The 24910-nt window shown below is 34.3% G+C and overlaps 1 protein-coding gene across 1 annotated transcript; it reads left to right on the top strand.

The window, feature by feature from the left end:
* Nucleotides 1–1947: 1947 nt before the first annotated feature.
* LOC129288106 (uncharacterized) lies at nucleotides 1948–21393 on the top strand. Its single transcript, XM_054924470.1, is given in 12 exon segments — nucleotides 1948–2439; nucleotides 2441–2566; nucleotides 3082–3187; nucleotides 5071–5122; nucleotides 5218–5519; nucleotides 9848–9987; nucleotides 10668–10742; nucleotides 18705–18795; nucleotides 19849–20034; nucleotides 20037–20051; nucleotides 20137–20181; nucleotides 20959–21393. Coding segments are annotated over 12 exon segments (1311 nt in total). The 5' UTR covers nucleotides 1948–2352; the 3' UTR covers nucleotides 21045–21393.
* The last annotated feature ends 3517 nt before the right edge of the window (nucleotides 21394–24910 follow it).

The following is a 24910-nucleotide window of genomic DNA, read 5'->3' as shown; positions in this document are numbered from 1 at the left end:
TAATAGTCCTCTCCTATTTATTAACATTTATCTATAAATAAGAGAACTCTTTTGAATAAAAGGTAAGGAAAGCCCTATGTATAATAGGTTCCTTCCTAATACTTTTAAGACTTTTAATTCTTAGGTAAATGTACATTTTTACTCTTGAAGTATTTTTCAAGGAGCACCTAATATTTTAAAGTATTCGTTGGAGCATTTTTCCCTTATAGTAATTAAATAGAAGCATCATCTACTATGCCATTAAATTCCTAGAAATATCTATTTAGAAAAAGCTGACTTCAACTGAACTTCAATTAAAATGCCACATTTGATGCCAAGTGGAATTGAGTTGACATATTGAAATGCTAATTGGACTGTTGTTCTTCTTCTTCACTCTTATCACTTGTTTTTTCCTAAAAATATCTTGCTGTGTTTAGATCTCTAGCTCACTCCATTTCTCTAGCTCCATGTTTCTCTTTCATTTCTTTGAATTTAGGCATTTATATCTACTACTTGCTTTAAGGGAATCCATGTCCTTTCACCATTGTCTGCATGGTTTGGGTTTATTATTTAGATTTAGAGTTCCATCATTTGTTGAATGCTGAGTCTAGGTCCATCATTTTCATCTGCTAAGTCTAGGTGGTCCATTGTCTACATGTACACATGCTCAGGGTTCTATATGTGAGTTTGTGATTCAAGTAGCCCTTGCTCGAGCTCTATCAAAGTCTAAATCCTGCCTTTACTTGTTTGATTGAAGTTTGAAACATGGATTTGCTTGATCAAATCTCACCTTAAATATGGTTTCTGCTTGCTTGATCGAAGTTTGATACATGGACTTATCTTCTTTGTATTGTAAGTTTTTTCAGGGTAGGTGTTTTCTTGGCCTTTGGTTGTGCCTTCTTTCTTCGTAGTTTTTTCAAAGAATTCCTTGCTTATCTTATCTATTGCCATAGCATAACTTACTTCTCACAATCAACATTTTTTTTCCCTGATTTTGCTTCTAGGGTTTGTTCATGTTTTTAAGAATGCTAAGTTTTAGAAATGCCAACCTCTTCTTCACGCCTAAAATTGCTTATGTATATACAAGCCGCCAACGTAGTAAGCCTTAGGGTGGGAGATTATTGGTCTTGTTCAAGCTTCTCTTTGAAACATGGATTTGGTTTTTCCTTCCCAAAGATTTGATTTTCTTCTTAATTTCTCTATCCTCCCTTCAAATGCAAGGGCATTATGAGTTCATCTTCTTGTCAAACTTTTGCTAATTAATCATCAAGATAATAGAGTTGTAAGCGATTATTTCTTCAAAGTGATAATGGAGGTGTATTTGTTGAGAGATTGGAATAGATATTGAGGAAGAGATAAAGGAGAGAGAGAGGAAGAAAAGAATAATAGTCTAGTTAGCATTTCAAGAAGTCAACTTAGTTTCCATGGCATTAGATGTGACATTTTCGATTAGCGTTCAGTCCAAGCTAGCTTTTTCTAATGGATGTTTTTGGGTTTAATGGTCAAGTAGTGCAAATTAATGGCCATGATATGTCCAAAGGCTCAACAATCATGAATGGATGTGAACAGTTAAATATTGGCACAATGTATCTTTATAGAACCTTCTGTTCTAATCGCCTTATTCACAATTTTACACAAAAATATCAACATTAGCACTTGAATGCCACATGGAGAGCCATGTAAATGTTTTTTGATCAAATAAAATGACTTAATAGTCAAAGTTAACTGTAAGAGCAACCTTAGTTTGTTTCAAATGCTTAGGGGAAAATATCTAAAATCTAGTTCAAAACACAAGACGCTCCCCTATACTTCAACGGTAAAATGACATTTAGCTTTATTGTTTATGCCAAGATGAATGCCACAGTGTCACACGGACATACGTAATTAAGTAAAGCACTTAACAGTAGGTCAGTGGTAGAGATAAAATTATTCCATTTAGGCTTGCTCTCTTACGAAGTGGTCTCTGGGAGTGGCACCTGATTTCTATCATTTGGGCTTCGGCATCGCATGTGTCCAATTTCCTGAATTATCTAAATTCACCCTGTGCCCTCCCTCTGCTGTCCTTTGCTTTCTTTGTTGCTTCTATTTTGTTTTGCTTTTTTGCTTCCTTGTGTCAAAAAAAAAAAAAAGATTCAATTGTTCTGTTTAAGGAGAAAATGACCAAAATCGACTTCAGATGTCCCAGGTTAGTACTCGGAGCGCAATAGTAAACATTCTACTTGGGTACCCTGCATGTGCAGAAAATTCTGCAAAACGCGTCATCACACCGCGCTTCCATCTATGAGAACGTAGATCCTTTGTAGGCCTACCATAATAAGACTCAGCTGTTTCCAGTTTCCAAATTTCTCTCCAATCCTCTACGGATAGCCTGAAATGGATCCGGTCCTACTCATTACGGGGCTTTCGGTTTTGCTGGGTGCTCTCATCGCCCTCGCTTTCTTCAGGAGTTATTTTTCGCAACCGGAAATCCGATATTCGAACCATCGCCAATCCGGAGCCTCTGTCAGACCCCAAGAAGAACTCCAAGCCGGCTCAACAATTCTCCAAGAAGTCCCAAGCCAAATCACATTCCCACTCTTCTGATAAGGTCAGCGCCTACTTCTTCTTTGTTTCCTGAGAAAGCGAAGGATTTTAAAGAAAATCAAAATTGGGTTTTTGATTATAGTATGATATAATAAGGTTTTATCTGTATGAATTAATCAATGTTTCCTCTTGGGTTAAATGCATTGATAAATTGCTAAGAAGTATGATTGCTTGGTTTCTTGGACTGTGCAGAACTTTTGAGGTTTAGTCCACAGGAATAGATTCGAGTGAAAAATGCTTACTTGTTGCAAGTTTGCTTAGTGTTGAGCCTATGTCGTTTCGGATTTTTTTCCTTCTAAAATTCTGGAAGTAGAGTTTCGAATTAATGCATCTCATATTTTTGTGATTAAACATATTTTTGTATGATTAAAAATCATTTATAGCAATGGATTTTGCCAGATGAAATGCTATCTTCAAGAAGCTCTGCGTAATAGCAGAACCACTTATGTTCGTGATTTAGGTGCATATCTTGCGGTTTGGCTTTTTCTTTATCTTTACATTCTGATCATTGAATGTTAGGATCATGCCAAGCGACATCATCCATTGGATTTGAATACTTTGAAAGGCCACGGTGATGCTGTAACAGGCATATGCTTCTCCTCAGATGGACGAAGTTTGGCCACAGGTATTAGAATCATTTGTTTGTAGCAGGTGTTTACGACATTAAATGTCATGTGATGTAACTTGGTACGGAAAATATATTATATATGTATTAGACCAGATTGATATATTATATATATTATTTGTATGTTGTGCTTTGTGAGATTTTGTAATTTGCTGTCTTATCTGTGAGTGTGTTTTGACTTATAAAACCAAGGAATTAAGTGACAGCAATCTTCATATAACTATGGTGTTAATGTGCATTGTTGAGTTTGCTTTAAAATGTTTTCATCCTCTTCTCTCAACAAAGGGTTTTTTCCAACATTCTGGCAAGCATTATGAACTTTGATGCCATTTAAAATTTTGTATATATGAAAACACATGGCTTGAATGATCACTTCTGATTATTACACATCATTTTGCATTTAGGATGTTTGTCTATTATTACACCTTCACCCTGCAGCGTAATAATTCTTTATTTGGCATAGATTTAAATGATTCAGCCATAGGCATCCCTCATTTTCTAGGATAGATCAAAGATTGTTTCTTCTCTGTTCTGGTGCCTTTTGCGTCGGGATTTCTTCATCTTAAAAAGAAATCCCCGATCCCCTCGTTTCTTTATCTTTACACTAGATGAGAGGAGCACCTTAGTTTCAAAATTCATGTATGGAAAAGACAGGCGCATGCTTCCTCCATCTGGTTTTCTTTTAAGATGGATAAAAGGTGTGGGTTTCTCTAATAACGTCCAATATATTTGTATGCCAAAAAATTGCGTTGGGCTTGGCTTCTTGGATTTGTGTCAACCTTGTTCACAAAGGTTGGGCTCACAGTGTCTGAAGAAGAAGCTTATTTTCCCCTTTGATTCCTACTTCCTTCAGAGTTATTGCCTCCTCTCTAAATTCAGCAACCTTTTGGTCGTTAGCAGTAAATGGAAATGTTAATTGTTGGTAATATCTGTGCCCAATTAGTTGGAAGTGACTATTTTGTCCTCTGAAGTGTTCCTCCGACCTCATTCCAGTTATATCTGAAATACCTGACTAAAATACTTCAATTCAATAGCATAAGAATATCATGTTAATGATGGAGCAAAATGGCATTGTTCAATCCATGTAAACGAGCCAATCTAGTGAGGTAAAGCTGCTTGTTGTTATGGTGTTGTTGTTGTTGTAGCATAAGATATCATGTTAGAATTTGCAAGTAATGAAATTTATGATGTAGCGATATATTTACTGCTTCCTAAACTCTGCAAGACACATCACTCTATCTATCGTCATTCATTGCCTCTTTCCATTATTTAAGTGAATTGTGGCTATAAAGGGCTTCAAGTGCATCTTTTTTATTTAATGATTGTAATATTTCTCATTTTGTGAGATTAAGGTGGCATCATCCTGACATTTGTTTTTTGGTGGGAGGGGTGTTTGTTTAAAAGACCAATTCTTTTTATGCATATGTATCATGCATGATTGAGGTCTCCTGATATGTAAAATAATAAAACCGTGTGTTATCTAGACAGTGGTAGTTATTAAAGGGAAGTTAGGTAATTTGCTGTTCTGTTTGACTATTCTGCACCTAAAGCCTATAAATACTAGGTTTCCGTTAATTGTAATAGGCTGATATCTTAATAAAATGCATCATTCAGAACCTCCTGATTCTCTCTCTTGACTTTTCTCTCTGTTCCTCCTTCCTTCTTTTCTAAATTCTCTTCCTCTTTTTCTCAAATCCTATCTTATCTCTCTCTTCTATTCTACTTTCTTCTACCTTTTTCATATCATTCTCTCTCTTTTATTATAAATATTGCGAATCTGCTTTTGTGCTTTTTTTTTTTTATTTTTTTTTTAACTTTCATTTGTATGAGCATGATATTGAACTCTTTTCTGTTTTATTAATTTTCTTTTTCTGTGCAAACAGCTTGTGCTGATGGAGTTGTGAGGTATTTAAGTTGGATGAGCATTAAGCAAAAGTTTCAAGTAAGTTTATTTTAAGCTTCTCAATACCCATATAGATGCATACTCAATCATAATGATGGGCATTATTCTTACATTGCATTCTGTTGAGTTTATGCAGGTTTATGAGAATAAATTTGCCTGCTGGAGGTCAACCAACTGCAATTGCGTTTTCTGATGATGTGTCCTCAATTGTTGTAGCAACTCATAATCTCTCTACTAGTTCATTATACATGTATGGAGAACAGAACCCTAAAACTTTGGAAAATAAGCCACAAGCTAAGCTTCCTCTCCCAGAAATTAAGTGGGAACATCACAAAGTTCATGACCAAAAGGCTATACTGACTCTGTTTGGAACCACTGCAAGTCATGGAAGTGCTGATGGGAGTACACTTGTTGTTTCTTGTTCAGAAGGTATCTGTTTGACATTTTATCCAGCATACAGTATTGTAAAACATTTTGTGACAGTTCATATAGTAGGTGTTTTCACCTTGCAAATTTATAAACATTTTTTGTATTTATAGTTAAGGAAAGGTACCATAAGAAAGTATTTACCTTAATTAGAAGCCTTAAGATTGAGGATAATTATGTATATTAAGGAAATATTAATGAACCTATAGTAAAGGGTTAAGTGCCTTTCAATGTTTTCTTCCTGTTCGTATATGCAGCAGCTTGCCATATTTTTTGTGAGATTTCAATTTGTAGAAGTTCTGTGTTTAGTTATGGTGTTTATGTTGGGCTTAAGATAGTCTGATATGATACGTGTTTCAGTACTGGTTTGCTAGTTTTGTTATAAAGGAACACACCCACTTAGGTTTTGCCATGTAGTTAGTGAGTTCTAACTCATATGAACCTCTTATTTATAGTGAGGATACAAGATTATGAAATGATAATGAACGCTAATAATTACTGAATACTCTCCCTGTCATACTCGAATCAATGCAATCTTCATAATTATTTACAATATTCATAATCAATATTCTTAATTAACTCTCCCTCAAGCTAGTTAATAGATTGCATGCTCAGTCTTGTTTTAAATGTAGGAAATGTGGGATACTCTTAATGCTTTGGACAAAAACATCATCTAGTTAATTTTTGGAGTTGCTGTGGCTGTTGGTGATAGTCCTGGATAGGATCTCTTTGATAAAATGATAATCAATTTCAGTATGCTTGGTCCTTTCAAGAAAGATTGGTTTTAGGGCAATGCATAGAGTGACTTGATTGTCACACTTGAGTGTCATTTTGTGAGAATCTAAAAATTGAAGTTCTTGGAGTAACTGTTTGACTTGTTGCCAATGCCATGGCACGCTACTCTGCTTCTATACTAGATCTTGCCACATCTTGCCTTTCGCTTTTCAAGAGACAAGATGTCCTCAAGAAAAAATGCAGTAACTAGAAGTAGATTTTTGATCAGTAGGAGATCCTACCCAATTGTTGGCATATCAAACAACTTGGTAGTTCATGTGATGCTCATATAGCAAGCCTTTCCTAGGTGCTTCTTTGGCATATGTCATGCTATGTATCACTTCATCCCAATGACTGATATGTATTTTGTGGGAATTGAGTCGCTACACACACATCAAAGGAGATATTTGTAAATGACTGATGTGTATTTTGTAGTGATTGGCAAATAATTTAACTTTCCAACTAGCTATTGATATCTTCTAAGATCCATCAAAGTCTCTGATGGATTTTTGTTTATCAAAATGGTCATTTAGATTTTGATAGGCTTTGATCTGGATAAAATAATATTTTAGATTATTAGATTATCTTTTAAATTATTTTAGAATATTTGCATTTAATTATTAGAATTCCTAGAATATTCTCACTTTTAATGCTTTGATTTTTAGGACTAGGTTAAGGCCTACAAATAGTAAATAGGACGTGGATTACAAGAGTTATGAGTACTTTTGCAGTGTACAAACTATGTTAATCATTAGGAATATCCATTTCATTTGCCAAAGGGTTTGTTGCATTTGGTTTAGATGAGAGTGTGGAGTTAATGGTGGCTTGATTGATGTGGAACAAGGTGGCGGTTCAAACTTGGGTAGTGATGAGGGAAAATGATGTACCTCATAACAGTGAGAACATCATGGGAAGTTGAGGAAGAATAGAAGTGTGTGGATTCAAAGAAGTTAACTTTGGTGGCTATGCAGGAGCAATCAGTGTCAAGGGAATAACACTGATGTCCTTTTTGTAAGGTTTGTTTTATGCTGCCATAAAGAAAATTTTAAAATAATGCCAAATAGATTCTGCAATAGGATGAACCCTACAGATGTTCGTTAACCAGGGAAGGCATTGGATTGAGCTTGATAATATGCTGACCATTGATCATGTCTATATGTTGGCTGGAGATACAGTGTTGTGCACTGATGCATGATGGTGATTGTAGTTTTGTGATTTGCCATGTAGAGGCACATGTGATGACGGGAACTTCACAAACATTACTGGTCAGCATTGTCTAAGATGGAAGATTATGTTGTATGTCAAAGTGAGCATGGCATGATAACCAAATAAAGATTGGTGTGCCTCTTTGGTGCAACTTGTTGATTGGCTTCTGAGAGAAGAAAAATTTTAAGAGCTCAATAAGAAAGGAACAAAGCTTTGATGCCATGTAGAAGAAACTGATTTTAAAAGAGGATTTTGACTGTTTGTGGCATTTCTATACAAATATTTCTATGCAAAGATTTCAGCTCTTATATACGCCCAGATGATGAAACAATTTGTAATCAAATCCCTATTATTTGTCAAAAATTCCATAAGATTATAATATTTGTAATGTAAACCCTATTATTACATGCTACCAGTGGCGGAACCACATGTATTCTCAAATGGGAGAAATTACTTGAATAGAGGTATGAGTGTTTATATTTTGTACCCCTTCTTTTTATATTTTGCACCCCTCTTTTTTATATTTTGCATTTTAAACTTCATTTCATATTACTTTTTAACTCAGATCCAAAATTATTATTATTATTATTTTTAACTCAAAGCCCAATGAATTTAGCTTAAAATTTCAACATATCCAAATACTAATATTATTTTATAAAAAATTAACATTATTAAACCTTAAGAAAAAAAAAAAATCTGCCCTGCATGGTTTGAAATCCTGATGGAACCCTCTACTCTATTAAGCTTAAAAATAAGCAAAACCAGAAAATAAACTGTAAATGTAACTAACAATTAGCTAGCTTTTGAGGTAGGGTTTCCCATCCTACTTAGGTACCTATCAAATCCCAAAATCAGATTTGGGGAAAAAAATTGGACACCTTGTCTCCCGTACTGGAACTGCATCGCGAAATTGGTCTTTACCGTCGGTCCTCAATCCTCGTCTTTGATGTAGAGAAAATAGCAGAGACAGCAAAGTAGTTTGAGAATGAATTAAGAGAAGAGAAGAGAAGAGAAAGGAGGAAGAAGACAAAACGCTGGGGGAGAGAAGAGCTTTTAATAGCCATTCTTCATTCTTCACACATAGCAAAAAGCAAAAAATTGTACTGCTTTTGCAGATGTACAGGTGACCATCCTTTCTTCACATTATTTGAAATATTTTAATAACATAAAAAATTAGTTATATATTTTAATATTTGTGTTATATGATTTTGTTTTCAAGTACTTATTTTGTTTCATAAATATAGTTTTTTAGCCATCTCATTTGTATTGAATATATATAAGATTGTAATTGAATAGTTTCAAATTGTATAAATTTTGAATAGAAGATGGAGAGATTTTTTAAGAGAAATAATTGTCTCATAACTTATATTGAAAACAATGTATTCGAAAGCATTGACAATAAGCTGATTGTTCAACATTTTCAAAACATGAAACCATGTAAAGAAAATTTATAAAGTATGTAATTATCAAATAATTCTTCTTCTTGTTTTTTTTTCAATTATTAATATGTAAATGATTTTGCCCCCTACTCAAGATCCTGGCTCCGCCATTGCACACTACCCTACCCTTTCTTACACCACAACCCATAGTAAGGTACTAAACATTGTTATTTCTTTTTTCTAACTTTGATGGAGACTTGATAGTATGGGATATCATGTCCCACATTAAGCAGTATGGGATGCTCAATGGAGTATTTAAATGCGTTAATTCTCCTACCTTAATTGGTAGCTTTTGGGGTAGGATTCATCATCCCACTTAAGTACCCACAATTGGTATTAGAGTTAGGTTGTCAATAGTTCTTGAAAGGGCTATCCATGGAGGGTGCTGACTGACAGAAGGTCGAGCTAAGTGTCATGGAGTGCAGCCACCTGTATGTTGGCTTTTTATGGGAGGCTAATTGATGGAGATTTGGTATTATGGGATGCCAAGTGTCCCATTGAGTAGTATAAGATGGTCAATGGAGTATTTTAGTGGGCTAGTTCTTTCGCCTCAATAGCTAGCTTTTGGAGTGGGGTAGGGTTCCCCATCCCACTTTGTTACTCATTAACCTTTCTGGGCAGCTCATGATGAATTATCTCAGCTTGAGTCTCTTTCCTATCCTTCTCTCATTCATCTTCAGTCCTTTAGGCTTAATAACTTTGGGTTCATCACTATCTTACGTTACCTATGAGATGTTATCTCTGAGTTAAACATTAAATCATGGTACTACACCAGAGTATGCTGTCTGGTACTCTCAATTACGTGCTATATATCTTGACCACTCATGAAATGATTGTCACTGCTCACTTTGTGCTGATATGCAGTGCTTAATGATGTTCTTATACATATTATTTTCTTGGTTTCTAATCCAGGGACTGACATCATTCTTTGGCATGGAAAATCTGGGAAGAATTTAGGCCATGTGGATACAAATCAATTGAAAAATACCATGGCAGCTATATCATCTAATGGGCGTTTTATTGCAGCAGCAGCATTTACTGCAGATGTTAAAGTTAGTATTAATGGGCAAAATATAATTAGCAAGATTTCTTAACGTAGTTTTTCAAATATAAATTTTAAGGTATGAGTTTATATTTATGTGTGCACGTGCTGGTAAGTGGTAAGTACTAGCTAATTGGACTACTGTTTGATGCAAACATTCTTAAAATGAATGCTAGCTAAGGACAATAACTGAAACAATGGGGTTCAATGAATGGCAAGTGTAAATATAAAAGTTAGGATTTCACAATCTCGGGTATCCCTAGATGTTGTAATTTCAAATGCATGAATTTGGTTCTTATTTTATCATAACTTTTTTCGTAATCTTAGTAAATAATTTATTCATTGTTATTCAAAATTTCATTTTCTATATATACATATATGTAAATGCACAAGCATATATAGTCTGACATGTCAAGTATAACTCTGTCACTTTTTATGCTTCATAGGTTTTGTTACTGAAATTGAAGGGTATGTCAACCTGAGGTTACTATTTTTATCACCTTAAGTTCATCATCAATGTGATAAGGACTGCCTCAATTGTTAAGACTTTGTTAGAAGGCCTACTTTAAATGCATGCCTTATAACCCTACTATCAGATTTATCAAATGAGAAGCACCTGCAGGCTTTTACTAATTCTGTTCAATCATGAGGCTTAATTTATTCTTCATCTCAAGTTTGTTTATGTGGTAGGTCTGGGAGATTGTGTATGCAAAGGATGGATCAGTCAAGGAAGTTTCAAAAGTTATGCAGCTTAAGGGGCATAAGGTATAATATTCTTGTTGGATTATTATTTTGATTGATTTGTGAACTGAAACAAAATAAAGAATGTTGTCAAGTCTTTTTATTATGTCTCACTTTAACCTTCATGTACTATACGTATTATTGGAGTGCTTTATTTTATTTATATATTTCTTGATAGTTCTTTCAAATTTTAAAGTAAATTCTCAAGAGAGATGTAATTATTTTATTTTTACCTTGAATTAGATAGAAGATATTGGAAATTGGAAATCAGAGGTAAAATCATGTTCCTCTGATCTGTATATTATTTGATCAGTTAAGAAATACTAGACTTGGATCTGATTTTCTAATTCAAATCAGATCTCTTTGTGACAGAAAAGGTACGATTAGAAATTTAAAGCTAACTAGCTATCTGAGTATGTTATTAGCCTATGACAAAATAGTATAGAAGAAGAACAGAAAAGTAAGGCCTTATTGGCGCAATCATCAACACCCCACCTTGGGTTGGGGAGCAAATGTTGATCATTCCTAGCTTGGATCTTAGTTCATTGAACTTCACTGGGCAATTGCTTTAGTCGGATAATCTACCACTTGAGAATTGGCAGGAACAAAAGTCACCTCAATTGAACGTGAATTCACTTTTTCTTTGATAAAGTGATTGATGACAACGGGTGAGATTGATTTTGTTTCTTAATCGCTTATTTCGTTCAGGGAAATTCAGTACATGTATAGATATTAGAGGCGACAAGCCTGCCTCCTAGCCTAAAGTGATAATGAAATTTAGGTTAAATCTAGTTATTCCCTGAAAGGATAACAAATAAATAGAACTGACTTAAACATAATAAATGGATAAAATCTGATAATAAAAAATAAAATAAACAATAAATAATTAATAAATTCCCTACAATACAATGCTGAATCCCCTTCTAGCTTGAGATGTGAAGTTCGATGCTCCCTCTCAAGCTGGGCTGTATATGTTCAACATGCTGGGCTTGCTAATGAGTGATTCAAACTCTTCAATTGGAAGTCCCTTTGTAAGTAAATCTGCAACTTGATCTTTAGAGGGTATTTATAATACCTCAACTACTTTGCTTCGTTTTTTTTTTTTTTGGGTATAAAATGACAATCAATCTTCAGGTGCTTAGTACTATCATGATGGACAGGATTTTTCACTATCTTGACAGCCTTGTTGTCGCAGAGGAGCTTGATACTTGCAAGTCTAAGAAGCCAATGGCCTCACAAATGCCCTGAGCTAGTGCTCTATACTTGGATTCTGCACCACTCTGAAATACAACTAGTTGTTTTTTGCTTTGTCAAGTTACCAAATTTTCCCACTTAAAGGTGAAGTAACCAATTGTTGATCATCTATCATCCACTGTCCCACCCGAATCAGTATCTGTATGCACCTCCACCCCTTTTTGAGATCCCCTTTTGAATTAGATACCCTTACTGGGTGTAGCTTTCATATATCTGAGAATTTTGTAAACCATTTGGAGATGATCTACATTTGGTTCATCCATGAACTAACTCACAACACTTAAGGCAATATCTGGCCCAGTGTGAGTGAGGTAAATTAATTTACCAACTAAACTTTGGTTTTGGTATCATCCTCTGTCAATCAGAGATGGAGGTTTCTTCTTCTTCTTGTCCTTCTTTTTCAATCCTACCTTATAATGGCTTCCATGGGTGTCTTTGCTGGTCGACACCCAACATCCCTGTTTTCTCCAACAGGTCTAGCGTATGCTTTCTATGTGAAACTCTCCAGCCCTGGTCACCTCCATGCCTGGGAAGTATTTTAAATTTCCTAGGTCTGAGGTAAGAGATTCCTTCAATCTCCTGATCTCATAGTCATCATCACTTGTAATCACTATATCAACCGCATAGACAATCAAAAGAGTATGCTTACCATTAGGGGCATGTCTTGTGAATATTGTGCGATCTGTTTGGCATTGGTAGTACCCATTTTTCTTTACCACCTTTGTAAATCTTTCAAACCATACTCATGGGGGTTGTTTCAAGAGACTTGTGCAATTTACACTTTTTCTTATTGCTGTTTGACTCAAAAGCTGGAGGTATATCCATATACACTTCCCTCCTCCAGATTTCAATTGAGGAAGGCTTTTTTAACCTCTAGCTGTAGCAATGGCCAACTAAGATTAACGGGTGAGAGAAGTGCCTTTATAATATTGAATTTTGTCATTGGGGCAAACGTTTCTTGGAAATCAATCCCATGAGTTTGAGTGTATCCCATGGCTACATGTCAAGCCTTGTACACATGAAGCTACGATCTGGATTATATTTAACTGTAAACAGTAAACACCCATTTACATCCTGCCGGTGTTTTTCCTTTTGGTAAATTGGCGAGTTGGCAAGTTTGATTCTACTTCAATGCTTTCATCTCTTCAAGAATTGCTTCACACCATACAAATATCTTTTGTGCTCCATGCACATCTTTTGGAATTTGGACAGTAGAGATATAAGCAACATAGGCTCAAAATTTTGGAGTTGACTTACCATAAGAGACATCTTCCAGTTTGATAGTGAGTACAAGATCGTACTCCTTTTCTTAGTGCAATATTCCATGCTAAATTATAACTAGGGGGATTTGAGGCTGAGATTGATGACTGGTTTGGATCAGCTTCAGGAACTGGGTCTTCATCTGCTGGTTCAGGCTCTGTTTGCTGCTGTACATCCTCATTTTGACTGCTGTCATTGTGAGTCGGACTCTCAGAAGTGGTAGAGGTAATTTCTGGGTCTAGTGGTGTGTTTCAGGTGCTGTTGCTGGTTGGGATGGCCGAATAGCCATTCCACTAAGTTTTTATTATGTGCTCTCTACCCTTGATTGGATATTTTGGAGTAGTAGGGATTGTCTCGTGAAATGTGACATCTAAAGTACTATAGTATCTTTGTGTCAGTGGATGATAACACCTATACATTTTATAGCTCTAGGTCCAAGTTCCCCCCATTGTGGCTATGCATAGAGGCTGTACACCCAAAAATCTTTTAATGGCAGGTTGGACATAGTTTGATTTTTTGGATGGTGTTCAAGGAGAGCTTATTGTGGGGTTTGAAATTTAGTGTTTTAGAAGATGTTCAGTTAATTAGGTGTGTAGATGTTAGAACTGCCTCATCCCAATACGAATAAGGTGCATGTGAGACAAGAAGTGACCTGGCAACCTCAAAGAGATGGCGATTCTCTCTAAGACCACATTTTGTGTAGGAGTGTAAGCACATGAGCTTTGATGGATGATTCCATTATTAGCTAGTTAGTTTCCTAGTTCAAAGTTGAATATTCTCTCCCATTGTCTAATCTTGGAACCTGGACTTTTTACCAGAAGTGAGTCTGCACCATAATATGAAAATTTTGGAACACCCTATCAACTTCAGATTTTTCTTTAACAGGTGTACCCAAGTTTGTCTAGCATGATCATTAATAAATGTGACAAACCAGAATGCATTAGCTGTCTGCCATCAAGTTGGACAGTAAGGGTTGGAGAAGGGCAATCAATCATTCTCAAAACCAGCATTCAACATGCTCCATTCAAACTCTTTTCCCTTGCAGGACCACTCTTCACCGTGAATAATAGTGAAAGGTTCTGTAGGTACATGTTCCTATAGGAATTTCTAGTATGCTTGGCCATAATGAAATCTAGGTTAAATCTAATTAAACCCTTAAAGGATGAAAAATAAATAAAACTGACTTAAAGATAATAAATGGATAAAAGATGATAATAAAATATAAAAAACAATAAATAATGAATAAATTCCCTAAAATACAGCATCGAATCCCCTTGTTCGATAGTGATGAATCTCATCATGTTTTGTTCTATATTGATGAATACAATTCTTTGCTATTCCAATTGCTGCCATATTGTCACGTGATACCCTTTTTTGATAGTACTGTTCTTGAAGCAATCTTATTAATTACTTTTCCTCACAAATCCCAATAACTAGAGCTCTAAATCTTACTTGTCTTCCTCCAGAGTGGCAACCAAAGGTCATGCCGATCATAGAAGCTCAAGGATCATCTATGAGATCTATAGCCGCTCTAGTCACATAATACCTTCTTCGGTAGTACTAAGTTCTTGAAGCAATCTTATTAATGACTTTTCCTCACAAACCCCAGTAACTAGTTCTCTAAATCTTACTTCAACACTCCTCTAGCTATGGCATTCACTCTTCAAGTCACTAGGTTTCTCCACATCCTGGTTGAAATAGCCTGTTGTGAATCTTCTATTTGTAATAAGTGCTGCCCAGTCTGCATCAATAACCTCTTCTATGCTTATGCTAGCTTCCCTTTTGAACAATGGTCCTATTCCAAAAGTCGTTTTAAGATAGCCCAAATTCTGCAAACAATTTTCATATGCCACTCGATAGGTTGTATTAGAATTAGGAAATATTCTTTCATTTATTGTAAATTTTCATTATAATAGTCCCCTTGATTGTAAGGATAGTATAATCATATGATAATAATGAGCCATAATCATAGAGGCTCTTGTTATGTGTAGATGTTGACCTTGCTGTGTGTAAAATCAAGGATAACAATGGTATCAGAGCTATTGAGAGCTTTCCATTGTGTTCTTTTCTTAGGTTTTGGTTTTCATTCTTTGGTGAGAGCACATTAGTGGGTTAGTGTTAGATCGCATATGCAGTGGTCTATGGGTGTCCCCACCCACTGAAGGAGTTTTAGATGGCCGTTCCCAAAATTCGGCACTTTAGTGCGTGAGATGTGCCATACTAGTAGATTCACAACCATTGTTTTGAATTGCTTACCCATTTTTTTCTTGTTTGTTGCAAAATTAGAGTTCCATTCAATGTCCTTGTGCATACTTTACGAAGTGATAATGCTGAAGAATGCTTTCTGAACTCATTTCAGTCTTACTTGATTCAGGATAGGATCCTTTATCCTTGTGACCAATTGTAGATCTATTATTGCTTCCTTGGATGCTTTCAATTTCTAAAACCTTTAATGAAGCCTTATCTCATTAGTTACTGTGTTGTAATGGTGGAAGAGATGAAGGCACTAAATGATAATGGCACTTGGACTTTAGTGGATCTATCTGTTGGCTAGAAAGTTCCTTGATGTAAATGGGTATTCATGGTAAAAGTTGATCTTGATGGCATGGCTTGTTTAAAAGCTTGCCTTGCTGTTAAAGGTTGTGCTTAGACCTATAGTGTTGTCTACTTAACACTTTCATGAGTGGCCAAACTTTCCTCTATTAGTCTTTTCATATCTATAGCGTCCCCTTGTGGTTGATCTCTTTACTAATGGATATGAAGAATTTGTTTCCGCATGGTGAACTTACCTAGGAAGTCTACATGAAGAACCACTTAAGTAATGTTTAGATTGGTGGACTTGGATTTGGATTTAAATTTTAGATTTAAAATACATATAATTAAAATCCTTTGTTTGTGTGGTATAAAAAAATTTCAAATTCAAAGACAATGAAAAAGAGAGATGGAAAATGAAAGTGGAAAGAAAATGAGAGGGTGAGTGGCTAGTATTTCAAATAACTAGGATGTAGGAGCAATCTGGAATTACAAAGAAATTATAAGAATTTATGGATTTAGTCCTTAAATTTTTATGGATCCAAATGATAGACCCAAATCCAAATCTAAATCCCCCTACATCCAAACACAACATTAGGTTTGTTGGTCAAGGAAATATGGAAAAGTATGCCACCTTTGCAAATCTTTATGTGGTTTGTGGCTAGGTCCTCGTGTTTAGTTTGGAAGGTTCATTGATTAGTTCAAAAGTTTGGGATGAATATCCATGCGACCATTTAGTTTTAAACAAAAGATGAAGAACAGATGCAAGCATGATTCTTCTTCTTGTGTATGTTGACAATATCATGATTGCCGGAGTGATACTTCTAGCATCTCATCACTCAAAGCCTTTCTTTACTCTTAGTTTAACAAATGACCTGGGGCTATTAAAATACTTATGGGGAGTTCAAGTATTAAGAAGTAAGAAGGGTATACTTCTAAATGAGGAAATATATCCTTGTTTAGCTGACACTTGACAAAGACGATAAAATTGGGAACCAAAATGTGTAGTGCTTTGCAACTTGCCAAGACAGATGGTGAGCCTTTTGGAGATCTTGATAAGTATACAAAACTAGTTGGGAAATAACTATGTCACAGTGATTTGTCTTGACATTGCATGCCCGATCACTGTGGTTAGTTAGTTTATGTCCTCACCAACAACCACCCATTGAGCAGTGTTAGGGTAGATCTTTTGCTACCTGAAAGGATCTACTGGACGCAGTTTGCTTCATGGAAAGGAAACTATGGCCACACTAACATTGAGCGCTTCTTTGATTTTGATTGGGTTTGATCAAAAGTTGATTTGAGGTTTACTACTGGATATTTTATCTTTCTTCACTTCTTCCTCAGTGGTTGATCCTCTGCAATTGCAAAATGACTTCCTTTAGAATCATCTTCATCTCCAACCTCAAAGGATTTTGGTAACACTACAAGCTTCCAATCAGATTTTACTTTGATCTTCTTTTCCTCTTCAACCCCTTGAAATCTTGCTCTCCCTCGGCCTTCACTTTTCTGGAGTCTTCTGTCAACTGAGCCAAGGTTTCTCTCATCTCCAGGACCCATTCTCTGAGGGTTCCTACAGCACTTTCAAGCTGGTCAACATTAGCCTTCAATTTCCTCATTCCTCGTTTCAAATATTCTCGATGTTCTGCCATCTTTTCTCTCCCTGATTGGAGCTTCTCTGATACCAAATTGATAGGACCTGCACTTTAAGCAAACAGAAATAACCAAATAACAACAGCAAGCAACCAACGAATGGGGATAACTGAGATTTTGATATTATAAGATGAGGACTGAATCCGATGACATAAATGGCCTCTGGTTCTAGCCAGTACCTTGACCTCCTTGTACCCAAATGTCAAAACAAGCGACAACAACACAATTGCAGATTCAAGAAACTAAACAGAAGACGCACAAGGTACTGACATTGGATTTTTTGAGAGGCCAGAACTCTCTTTAATACACTTCTCTCTCCAAAAGACTAACTCCTCCCTCTTTGGATGAAATGGAGGACCGCAAAAAGACTACACTGCTCATCCCCCTAGCCACATCTAATCCCTACTCATGTATTACCTCTTTTCCCCTACGATCAGGAACCTCAAGATAATTTCTTATCTACTGGAGTTACTCTTTCCTACACCATTTGCCTTCCCATAAATTCTGCTATAGGTCCTAGGAAATGATTTGCAAATCTGCCGTGAATCTTGAGCTCGATCACAACCTAATATTTCTGTTTGTTCAAGAAGACCTAGAGTTTATTTTCATTGATACAAAAATGCTTTCTTTGTTCTGAAAACTTCCATTCCCAAGAAGTATCTTACTTGTCCCAAATCTTTTACCTCAAACTTCTTGCAAGCGTTTTTCATCAGCTCATCTCATCACTCAGATCACCTGTAATCATGGTATCATCTGCAATCTGCATGTACAATCAAAATTGCCAATTCCCACCAGAAACATGCTTCACAAATAAGGTATCAGTTTGAAACTGAATCAGGCCTTGATATTTGTGGGAAGATCAGTGAAACTGAGATAAAGAGAAGTGTTTATGCAACTAAGACAAAAATAGATTGCATAAAAATTAGTAATATAGCTGTGAAAAAGAGTAAGATACTAGAAACCCCATCTTGATGAGATAATAAACTTTCTTTCCTAATGCTTTATGCTGTACGTTAATTATTTGAACAATATAGTTTTGCCATTTTTTATGTCGTTCAAACATGCAAACATGATTGTTTTCATTTGTATTATATATTTTTTGAAGTTTGATGTGAGTTCTCGTGTTCTAAATCATGTTCTAAAGAATGCAATTGTAATTGTGTGATTGTGCCCTGTGGCTACTTGACATTAAATAACTTTGTAATTGCTAATATTATCTACTTCTTCTTGGATGTTTGGCATGTACTATCTGAATCCTGATTTGTGATTTTTTTGCGGTTTTCTCAGAGTGCAGTAACTTGGTTATGCTTCACCCCAAATTCAGAGCAAATGATCACAGCATCCAAGGATGGGACCATAAGAATATGGAATATCAATGGTATGTATAAGTCACATGTTTTTGTTTTGCACGATCGTCAAATTTAATTTATTCAAGGGTTGATATGTCTAGCAGAACCTAACTGTAGCTGATTAAATGAAGCTGTAATGCATATTGAGAGAACCACCCTGCACATTCACTAACAGCCCCAGCCAAACAAAATGAGAAATCACTGGAGGCACTTGAGTATCTAGATTTGCCAAAGAAAAACTATCAGAAGCTGTACCCTACATTCTATTGACTCTGTATTAAATAATGAAGATTGGATTAGTAGCTTATTGTTTGAAACTTCTTGAAACTTCGTGGATTCATTTTATGTTTTATGCCTCAAAAAAAAAAAAAATCCTTGCAACCAGAAACTGTGCCACAAGAACTTCCTCAGTTGGAGACAGCATGGTATTGTGGGTTCAGCCAGAAATGGGGATGGTTTAGAGGTGACTAATGGACCAATGACGACGTTCTCAAGCTCAAGCAGAGAGAATATAGGTAATCCCTGAATTGGCCAGATTCTGATAGAATATATTGGTAATCCCTGAAGGGGTAAATCTTGAATTAATAGTAGTAACTAACACTTATGGGTCCCATGTGTAAGAGTAGAGCTGTAGAGAAAAAAGGGAAATTGGATTTGAGCTGCTCTCATTGTATGGGTGTTGTAGATGTTTGGCTAAGCGTTTGCTGTAAATTCTGTCCTGACCTCCTATAAATTCTGTTAGTATGGGTGATGCTGTCTATCTTGCCACTGCCTGATGTTTCATTCAGTATTTCATCCTCTTGTGTATTTTCTATGGTAAATTCACTGTGTTGTAAAAGGCAGTCATCTGGTTAAATGAAGTTTTATGGTAATTTGATGAGATTCAATGGCCTTGTTTTCCCCCTCGTTCATTTTCTTCTTGGCATAGCTTTGGTGAGAGTATACTTGTTATTTGATAGTCATTTCTATCCGTTTTGAGGTTTGGTCCAATAGGTCTCCCCCCAACTGTTCCTAGGGAATGCCTAAAAAGTTTAATTATTTGATTAGATTCTTCTTACCTATATCTTTCTTTTACATTGAAGTACGCTATCATCTTGATGAGGATCCAAAGACTTTGAAGGTGTTCCCAATTCCTCTTCATGATTCAAATGGCATGGTTTTGCCCTACGACCGCCTTAGTATTTCCCCTGATGGAAAGATTTTGGCTGTTACGCATGGTACCACATTGCAATGGTTATCTGTTGAGACTGGAGTGGTTTTGGATACAGCTGAAAAGCCCATGATGGTAAGCCCAAGCATAAATTCTATTACTGGCACTGTTAAATCATGTTCACGACCTTCTAGTCATTGATTATTTTCTTCACTCGCAGGTGACATAACATGCATTTCATGGGCACCTAAAACTATTCCAATGGGTAAGACTCATCTGAGTATCTGACTCTACTTTTGGTTAAAGTTTCTAATGCATTTCTTATTTTGATGCACAATTCTTTCCAAACTGTTCCGTTGTATATGTTTCTTAGAAATGTTAGAAGAGAAAAACAAAAGTTTGTTCAAACCTAGCCATGAATTTTGATTTCAATCCTTGGAAGAAATGAGAACATACCTTTTGTCATTTTTAATTTCTTCTAGATATGAATCTGGATAGTTTATACTTAGGACATATCTAATTCTAATCAGCATGTATCCTTTAATCATGGAAATTTAACCATCATATTGTTGATTTAGGTATATATTAGGTTTATCTTTCTATGAAAATAGCTTAAACTAATTTGATAGTACTTATTTTAAGATATGTGGGACTTTGAATGTATTCTATATTCCTCTTGCTACTTTTTTCTATTTTCTTGTTGTCTTCCATTTATTTAATTTTTCTTCTTCTTCTAGGCTTCTACTTCTTTGGGTCTTAGAGACCTCAAGTCGAGAATCTTTGTTTTTCTTTTTGTTTTTGTCACCTCTTTTTCTTTTCTTTTCTTTTTTTTGGGTCCCTGATCAACTGACTGTGATACCATATTAAATTTTATTGATTTAAGCATGTATTATGTTTGTCTTTTAATCGAAATAGCTTAAACCAATTTGACAGGACTTATCTAAACTTGTATACTTTCAATCCTCTCTTTAGTTGATCAAGGTTTAAACGTATTCTAATACATATATGTTTTTGACGGCTAATATTATGTTCACTTCTGCAGGAAATGATCAAGTGTTGGTTTTAGCCACAGCCAGTTCTGACAAGAAAGTTAAGTTATGGGCATCTCCATCGCTCCATTCTTCCTGAACTATCATTTCAGCACGCAACAAATCTCTCTAGCTGGAGCTTGTGTGAGTACCATCTTACCTTTAATTGCAAGAAGGATCCTTGAGAAGTTCTCAGCTTCTGTGTTTATTCTCATTTTACAACTAATGAAGCCTGCATACTTATTCATCCTCTAAAGTAAATGAGAAAAAAAGGAGTTAAGATTTGTTTGAATATGTTTTTACATAAAATTATACAAGTTCTCAGGGACTGGGAATTTGTTTAGTACATCAATGATGCTGCTGGTTTTGGCTGCTAATATGAATAACGATGTGAGAATGGTAATTGTAACAATGAAAGGAAACAGGTTGCCTGATAGGTTAGGTTCTTACCAATTTTGTGTACACGAGTTAATATCCATCCTAATTATGGTTTGAACTATAATGGGTTAGGATATTTGATTAAGCTTTATTATGTTGATTGTTTAATCTTTACATTAAGGTTTGAAACGTTATGAATTATGATACTGATTTGTCTTTAGAAATAATTATATACTTCTACATGTTTATTTTGGTGATGATTTTGCTGTCCAAGCAATTTTCTTTTTTTATGAGAAGTCAAAATACATTATAACTACAACTATTATAAAGTTACTACAGACTCACTGCAAGACAACCATCATGCCTTAATAAGCAGAAATAAAATCAACAACAACAACACAATGAACAACTCTGAACTCCAGGAAAGTGATATTTCATGTTCCCATTTATTGGTTTGCCTGACCAAACCAGGTTTTGCTACTCTGTTGAGAGACGAATGTCACTTTTAATGGATTACACAGATTTTCAGAGGGACTTTTCGTCGATCTTTAAAACGCAGGACCAAGTTTTAGAGTGATTAAGCGTAAGCAGTTGTCTATATGGCTTCTGGCCACATTATAATTACTTTTGACATTTCTTACCATCTTATTACCCTGGCTGCATAACCAATTTGGATATCTACTTTCAATGAATTGGTGCATGGTTATAACATTTTTTTTTCCAATAACTTTTCTTCCAAACGCTTAGAAATTTATTTCAATAATTATGACAAGGCAATATCTTTTCAATGGCCAAGACAAATTATTGTTGGCTTTCAATTAGTGTTTTAAGAACTAGACCAATTCGGACAGTCTGACCACTACTTGGATGCAAAAGGGGTTTGGTTTGACTTATTAACTCATTTTGAATGGTTTTGAACTAAGCAGTTTTGACAGAATCAAAATTAACTCGGAATTCAGAGTAGTTGGATTGCTTTGAATTTTTTTTTTTTTTCCTTTTAACTCTTATTTGAGTAATAAAATTTTTTATTCAATAAACTTCCTCTTGATGGTTGTAAAATGAGTGCATGATTTGTTTATTTTCATTATATGAATCAAATTGTAAAAGAAAAAAATTGAAAATAATTTGATTTAAGAGGACAAACAAGATAAATAAAAAGTATATACAAATGAAAAAAAAGAAGAAAATTAAAATTTAATAGCTTAAGACTGAACAATGTTGAATTGAGAATGATATTATCAATATTTTTAGTTATATAATTGTATAAAATATTATTTTTATTTATTATAATGTTACTAGTTTTACTGCAAATCTAATCTATTAAACTATAAGGATTGTGATTTGCTAACTAGCCCAGTTTTTAAAACATTGCTTTCAATTGTTAATTTTTATGATGTCATGCGAACATGATCATTTTATTCTCAGAGTTTACTTAGCATTTCTTTTGGTCTTATTATAGAATATTATAGAAATAATTATTGATCTAAAATGTGGTATATTTTTTGTAATAATGAAGGACTTTTTTCAATTTTGGGACCGCATTCTGTGCTCATCAATATTGATGAGAACCATGCTTATCACCCCACAGGGGTGATATGGGTGTTTTTAGTTTTTCTCAAATAATCTCTGCCATATTTTTTAAATATTTTATATTATACTTATCAAATAAAAAATTATAAAAAAATTATAATATTAAATATGAACTATCTAGAGTATATTGAAATAATCAATTAATTAAAATTATAAATTTTTAATATAAATTAAACCTTTTAAATTTTATATGTACTATTTAGAGTACATCTAAATAGTCAATTAATAAAAATTAATAAAAATATTAAATTCTTATCTAGATAAAATATGTATTGGCTAGATTTGTGATAAATAATTTATTAAAGATTTCTATTTTTTAACATATTTTTTTATTTTAATAAATATAAAATAACATAAAAAGTTTAAATTTGAACTAATCTAGATCTTATTAGGGGTAATGTGTACCATAATATTTATCCTCTAATAATATAAAAAAACTGTCCATAGTGTTAAATTTATTTTTTATTTTTTGTTTTTTCTTTTGTGTGTTTTTAAATTATCCCTCGTCAATCCAAATCCTTTCCGCATGATCTTCTCTAATATAAAAGGCATTATCCTCAGTTGAAATATCAAATGTCCTTGATGTTTCCATGAAAGGGTCATCCTCAACATTGAAATATTCATTTCCTTAAATTTTTATCATTTATTGATTAATATAAAAGTATTTAATATATTTGTATCATAATTAAAACCAAGGGTAAATAAAGTATATATTATTTTTTATGATATCAAGAAAATTTTTTTTTCTTAAAATGTATAAAATGATTAAAAATATCTTACAATAAGAACCAAAAGGAGTATTCCAATAACACAATCAATTTCATTAAACATTATTCAAGGCTACAACAAAAGTCTTTCAAAGTCACACAAATCTTTGATATCAGTCAAAGTGGAACAATTAACCTTTAAGGCAATGACATTTTTAACCACCAATTAAATCACCAAAAGTCACTGATTGTTCTTGTCACATGCCATTTGTTGAAACCACAATATAAATGAGATACCATATATATAATATATAGGCAATGACTTACAACTCAAAAGTCTTACACAATTAATTAAAAATAATGTATCATAAAGAAGATATAAATTTTATATATGGAAGATGAATCTTAAGAATCCCATTAGTCACAACCTTTGAAAAATGTAAAATAATGTAAGAGATATGAACATTCATATTATTATGATATAGAGAGATAGACATCTGCACGTAATGTTATAACCGTGTTATCTTTATTTTTTAATTGATTGTCTATGTATTCCCACTAACCTTTGATATTTTCCATTAGGGCTCTCAGAGGTAAGATAACTACATGAAGGCTCAAAGAATATGAAATTCCTCTACAAGCCGAAAAAGCCCTTTATGTAATTAAATTATCAGCAGAAATGATGCAAATATGCCTTTTTTTTTAAAAAAAAAAAAGTCACTGTCATTGATCGCCTAAGCCACGCACAAGTTGCTGGAGCTTTGTCACCGACAGGGAGGATCACACTAGCGGCCGGCACGCAGCTGCCAATCATTGGAGCTTTGGTTGCCAGTGCTAGCAATCAAATTCGGTTAAAGGAGTTGACCCCCTGGTGTTGCAAAAAAGAAAGATAGTTCATTTTTGCACTACCAAGGCCATTTGAGAATATATATATATATATATATATGTTGTAGCATTTACATGAATGGCGGTTAATCATGGACATGTTCATATTCAAACAATTACTTATTAAATATGTATATATGACTTGTTCATATACAAAATAAAGTTGTCAATTTTTTAAATCTAATTTTTAAATTCTTTTAACAACTTGCTCCTTCAACATTTAATAGTTATCAATATTATGTTAAATAAAAAAATGTTATAAAATTATTTTTCATGCATTTTCATTGGCTTTAGTTAATTATGGATATATTGTTGGTCATATTCTAACAATTACTTGCAAACATGTAAATATGACTTGTTCATACATAAGAAAAATTATTAATTCTTTAAACCCAACTTTTTTTAA

Source organism: Prosopis cineraria, unplaced genomic scaffold (genome assembly GCF_029017545.1).
Source record: "Prosopis cineraria cultivar Desert tree isolate PC_DT_omini unplaced genomic scaffold, ASM2901754v1 PC12, whole genome shotgun sequence".
Taxonomy (NCBI): Eukaryota; Viridiplantae; Streptophyta; class Magnoliopsida; order Fabales; family Fabaceae; genus Prosopis; species Prosopis cineraria.
This window is presented reverse-complemented; position numbering and strand designations above follow the sequence as displayed.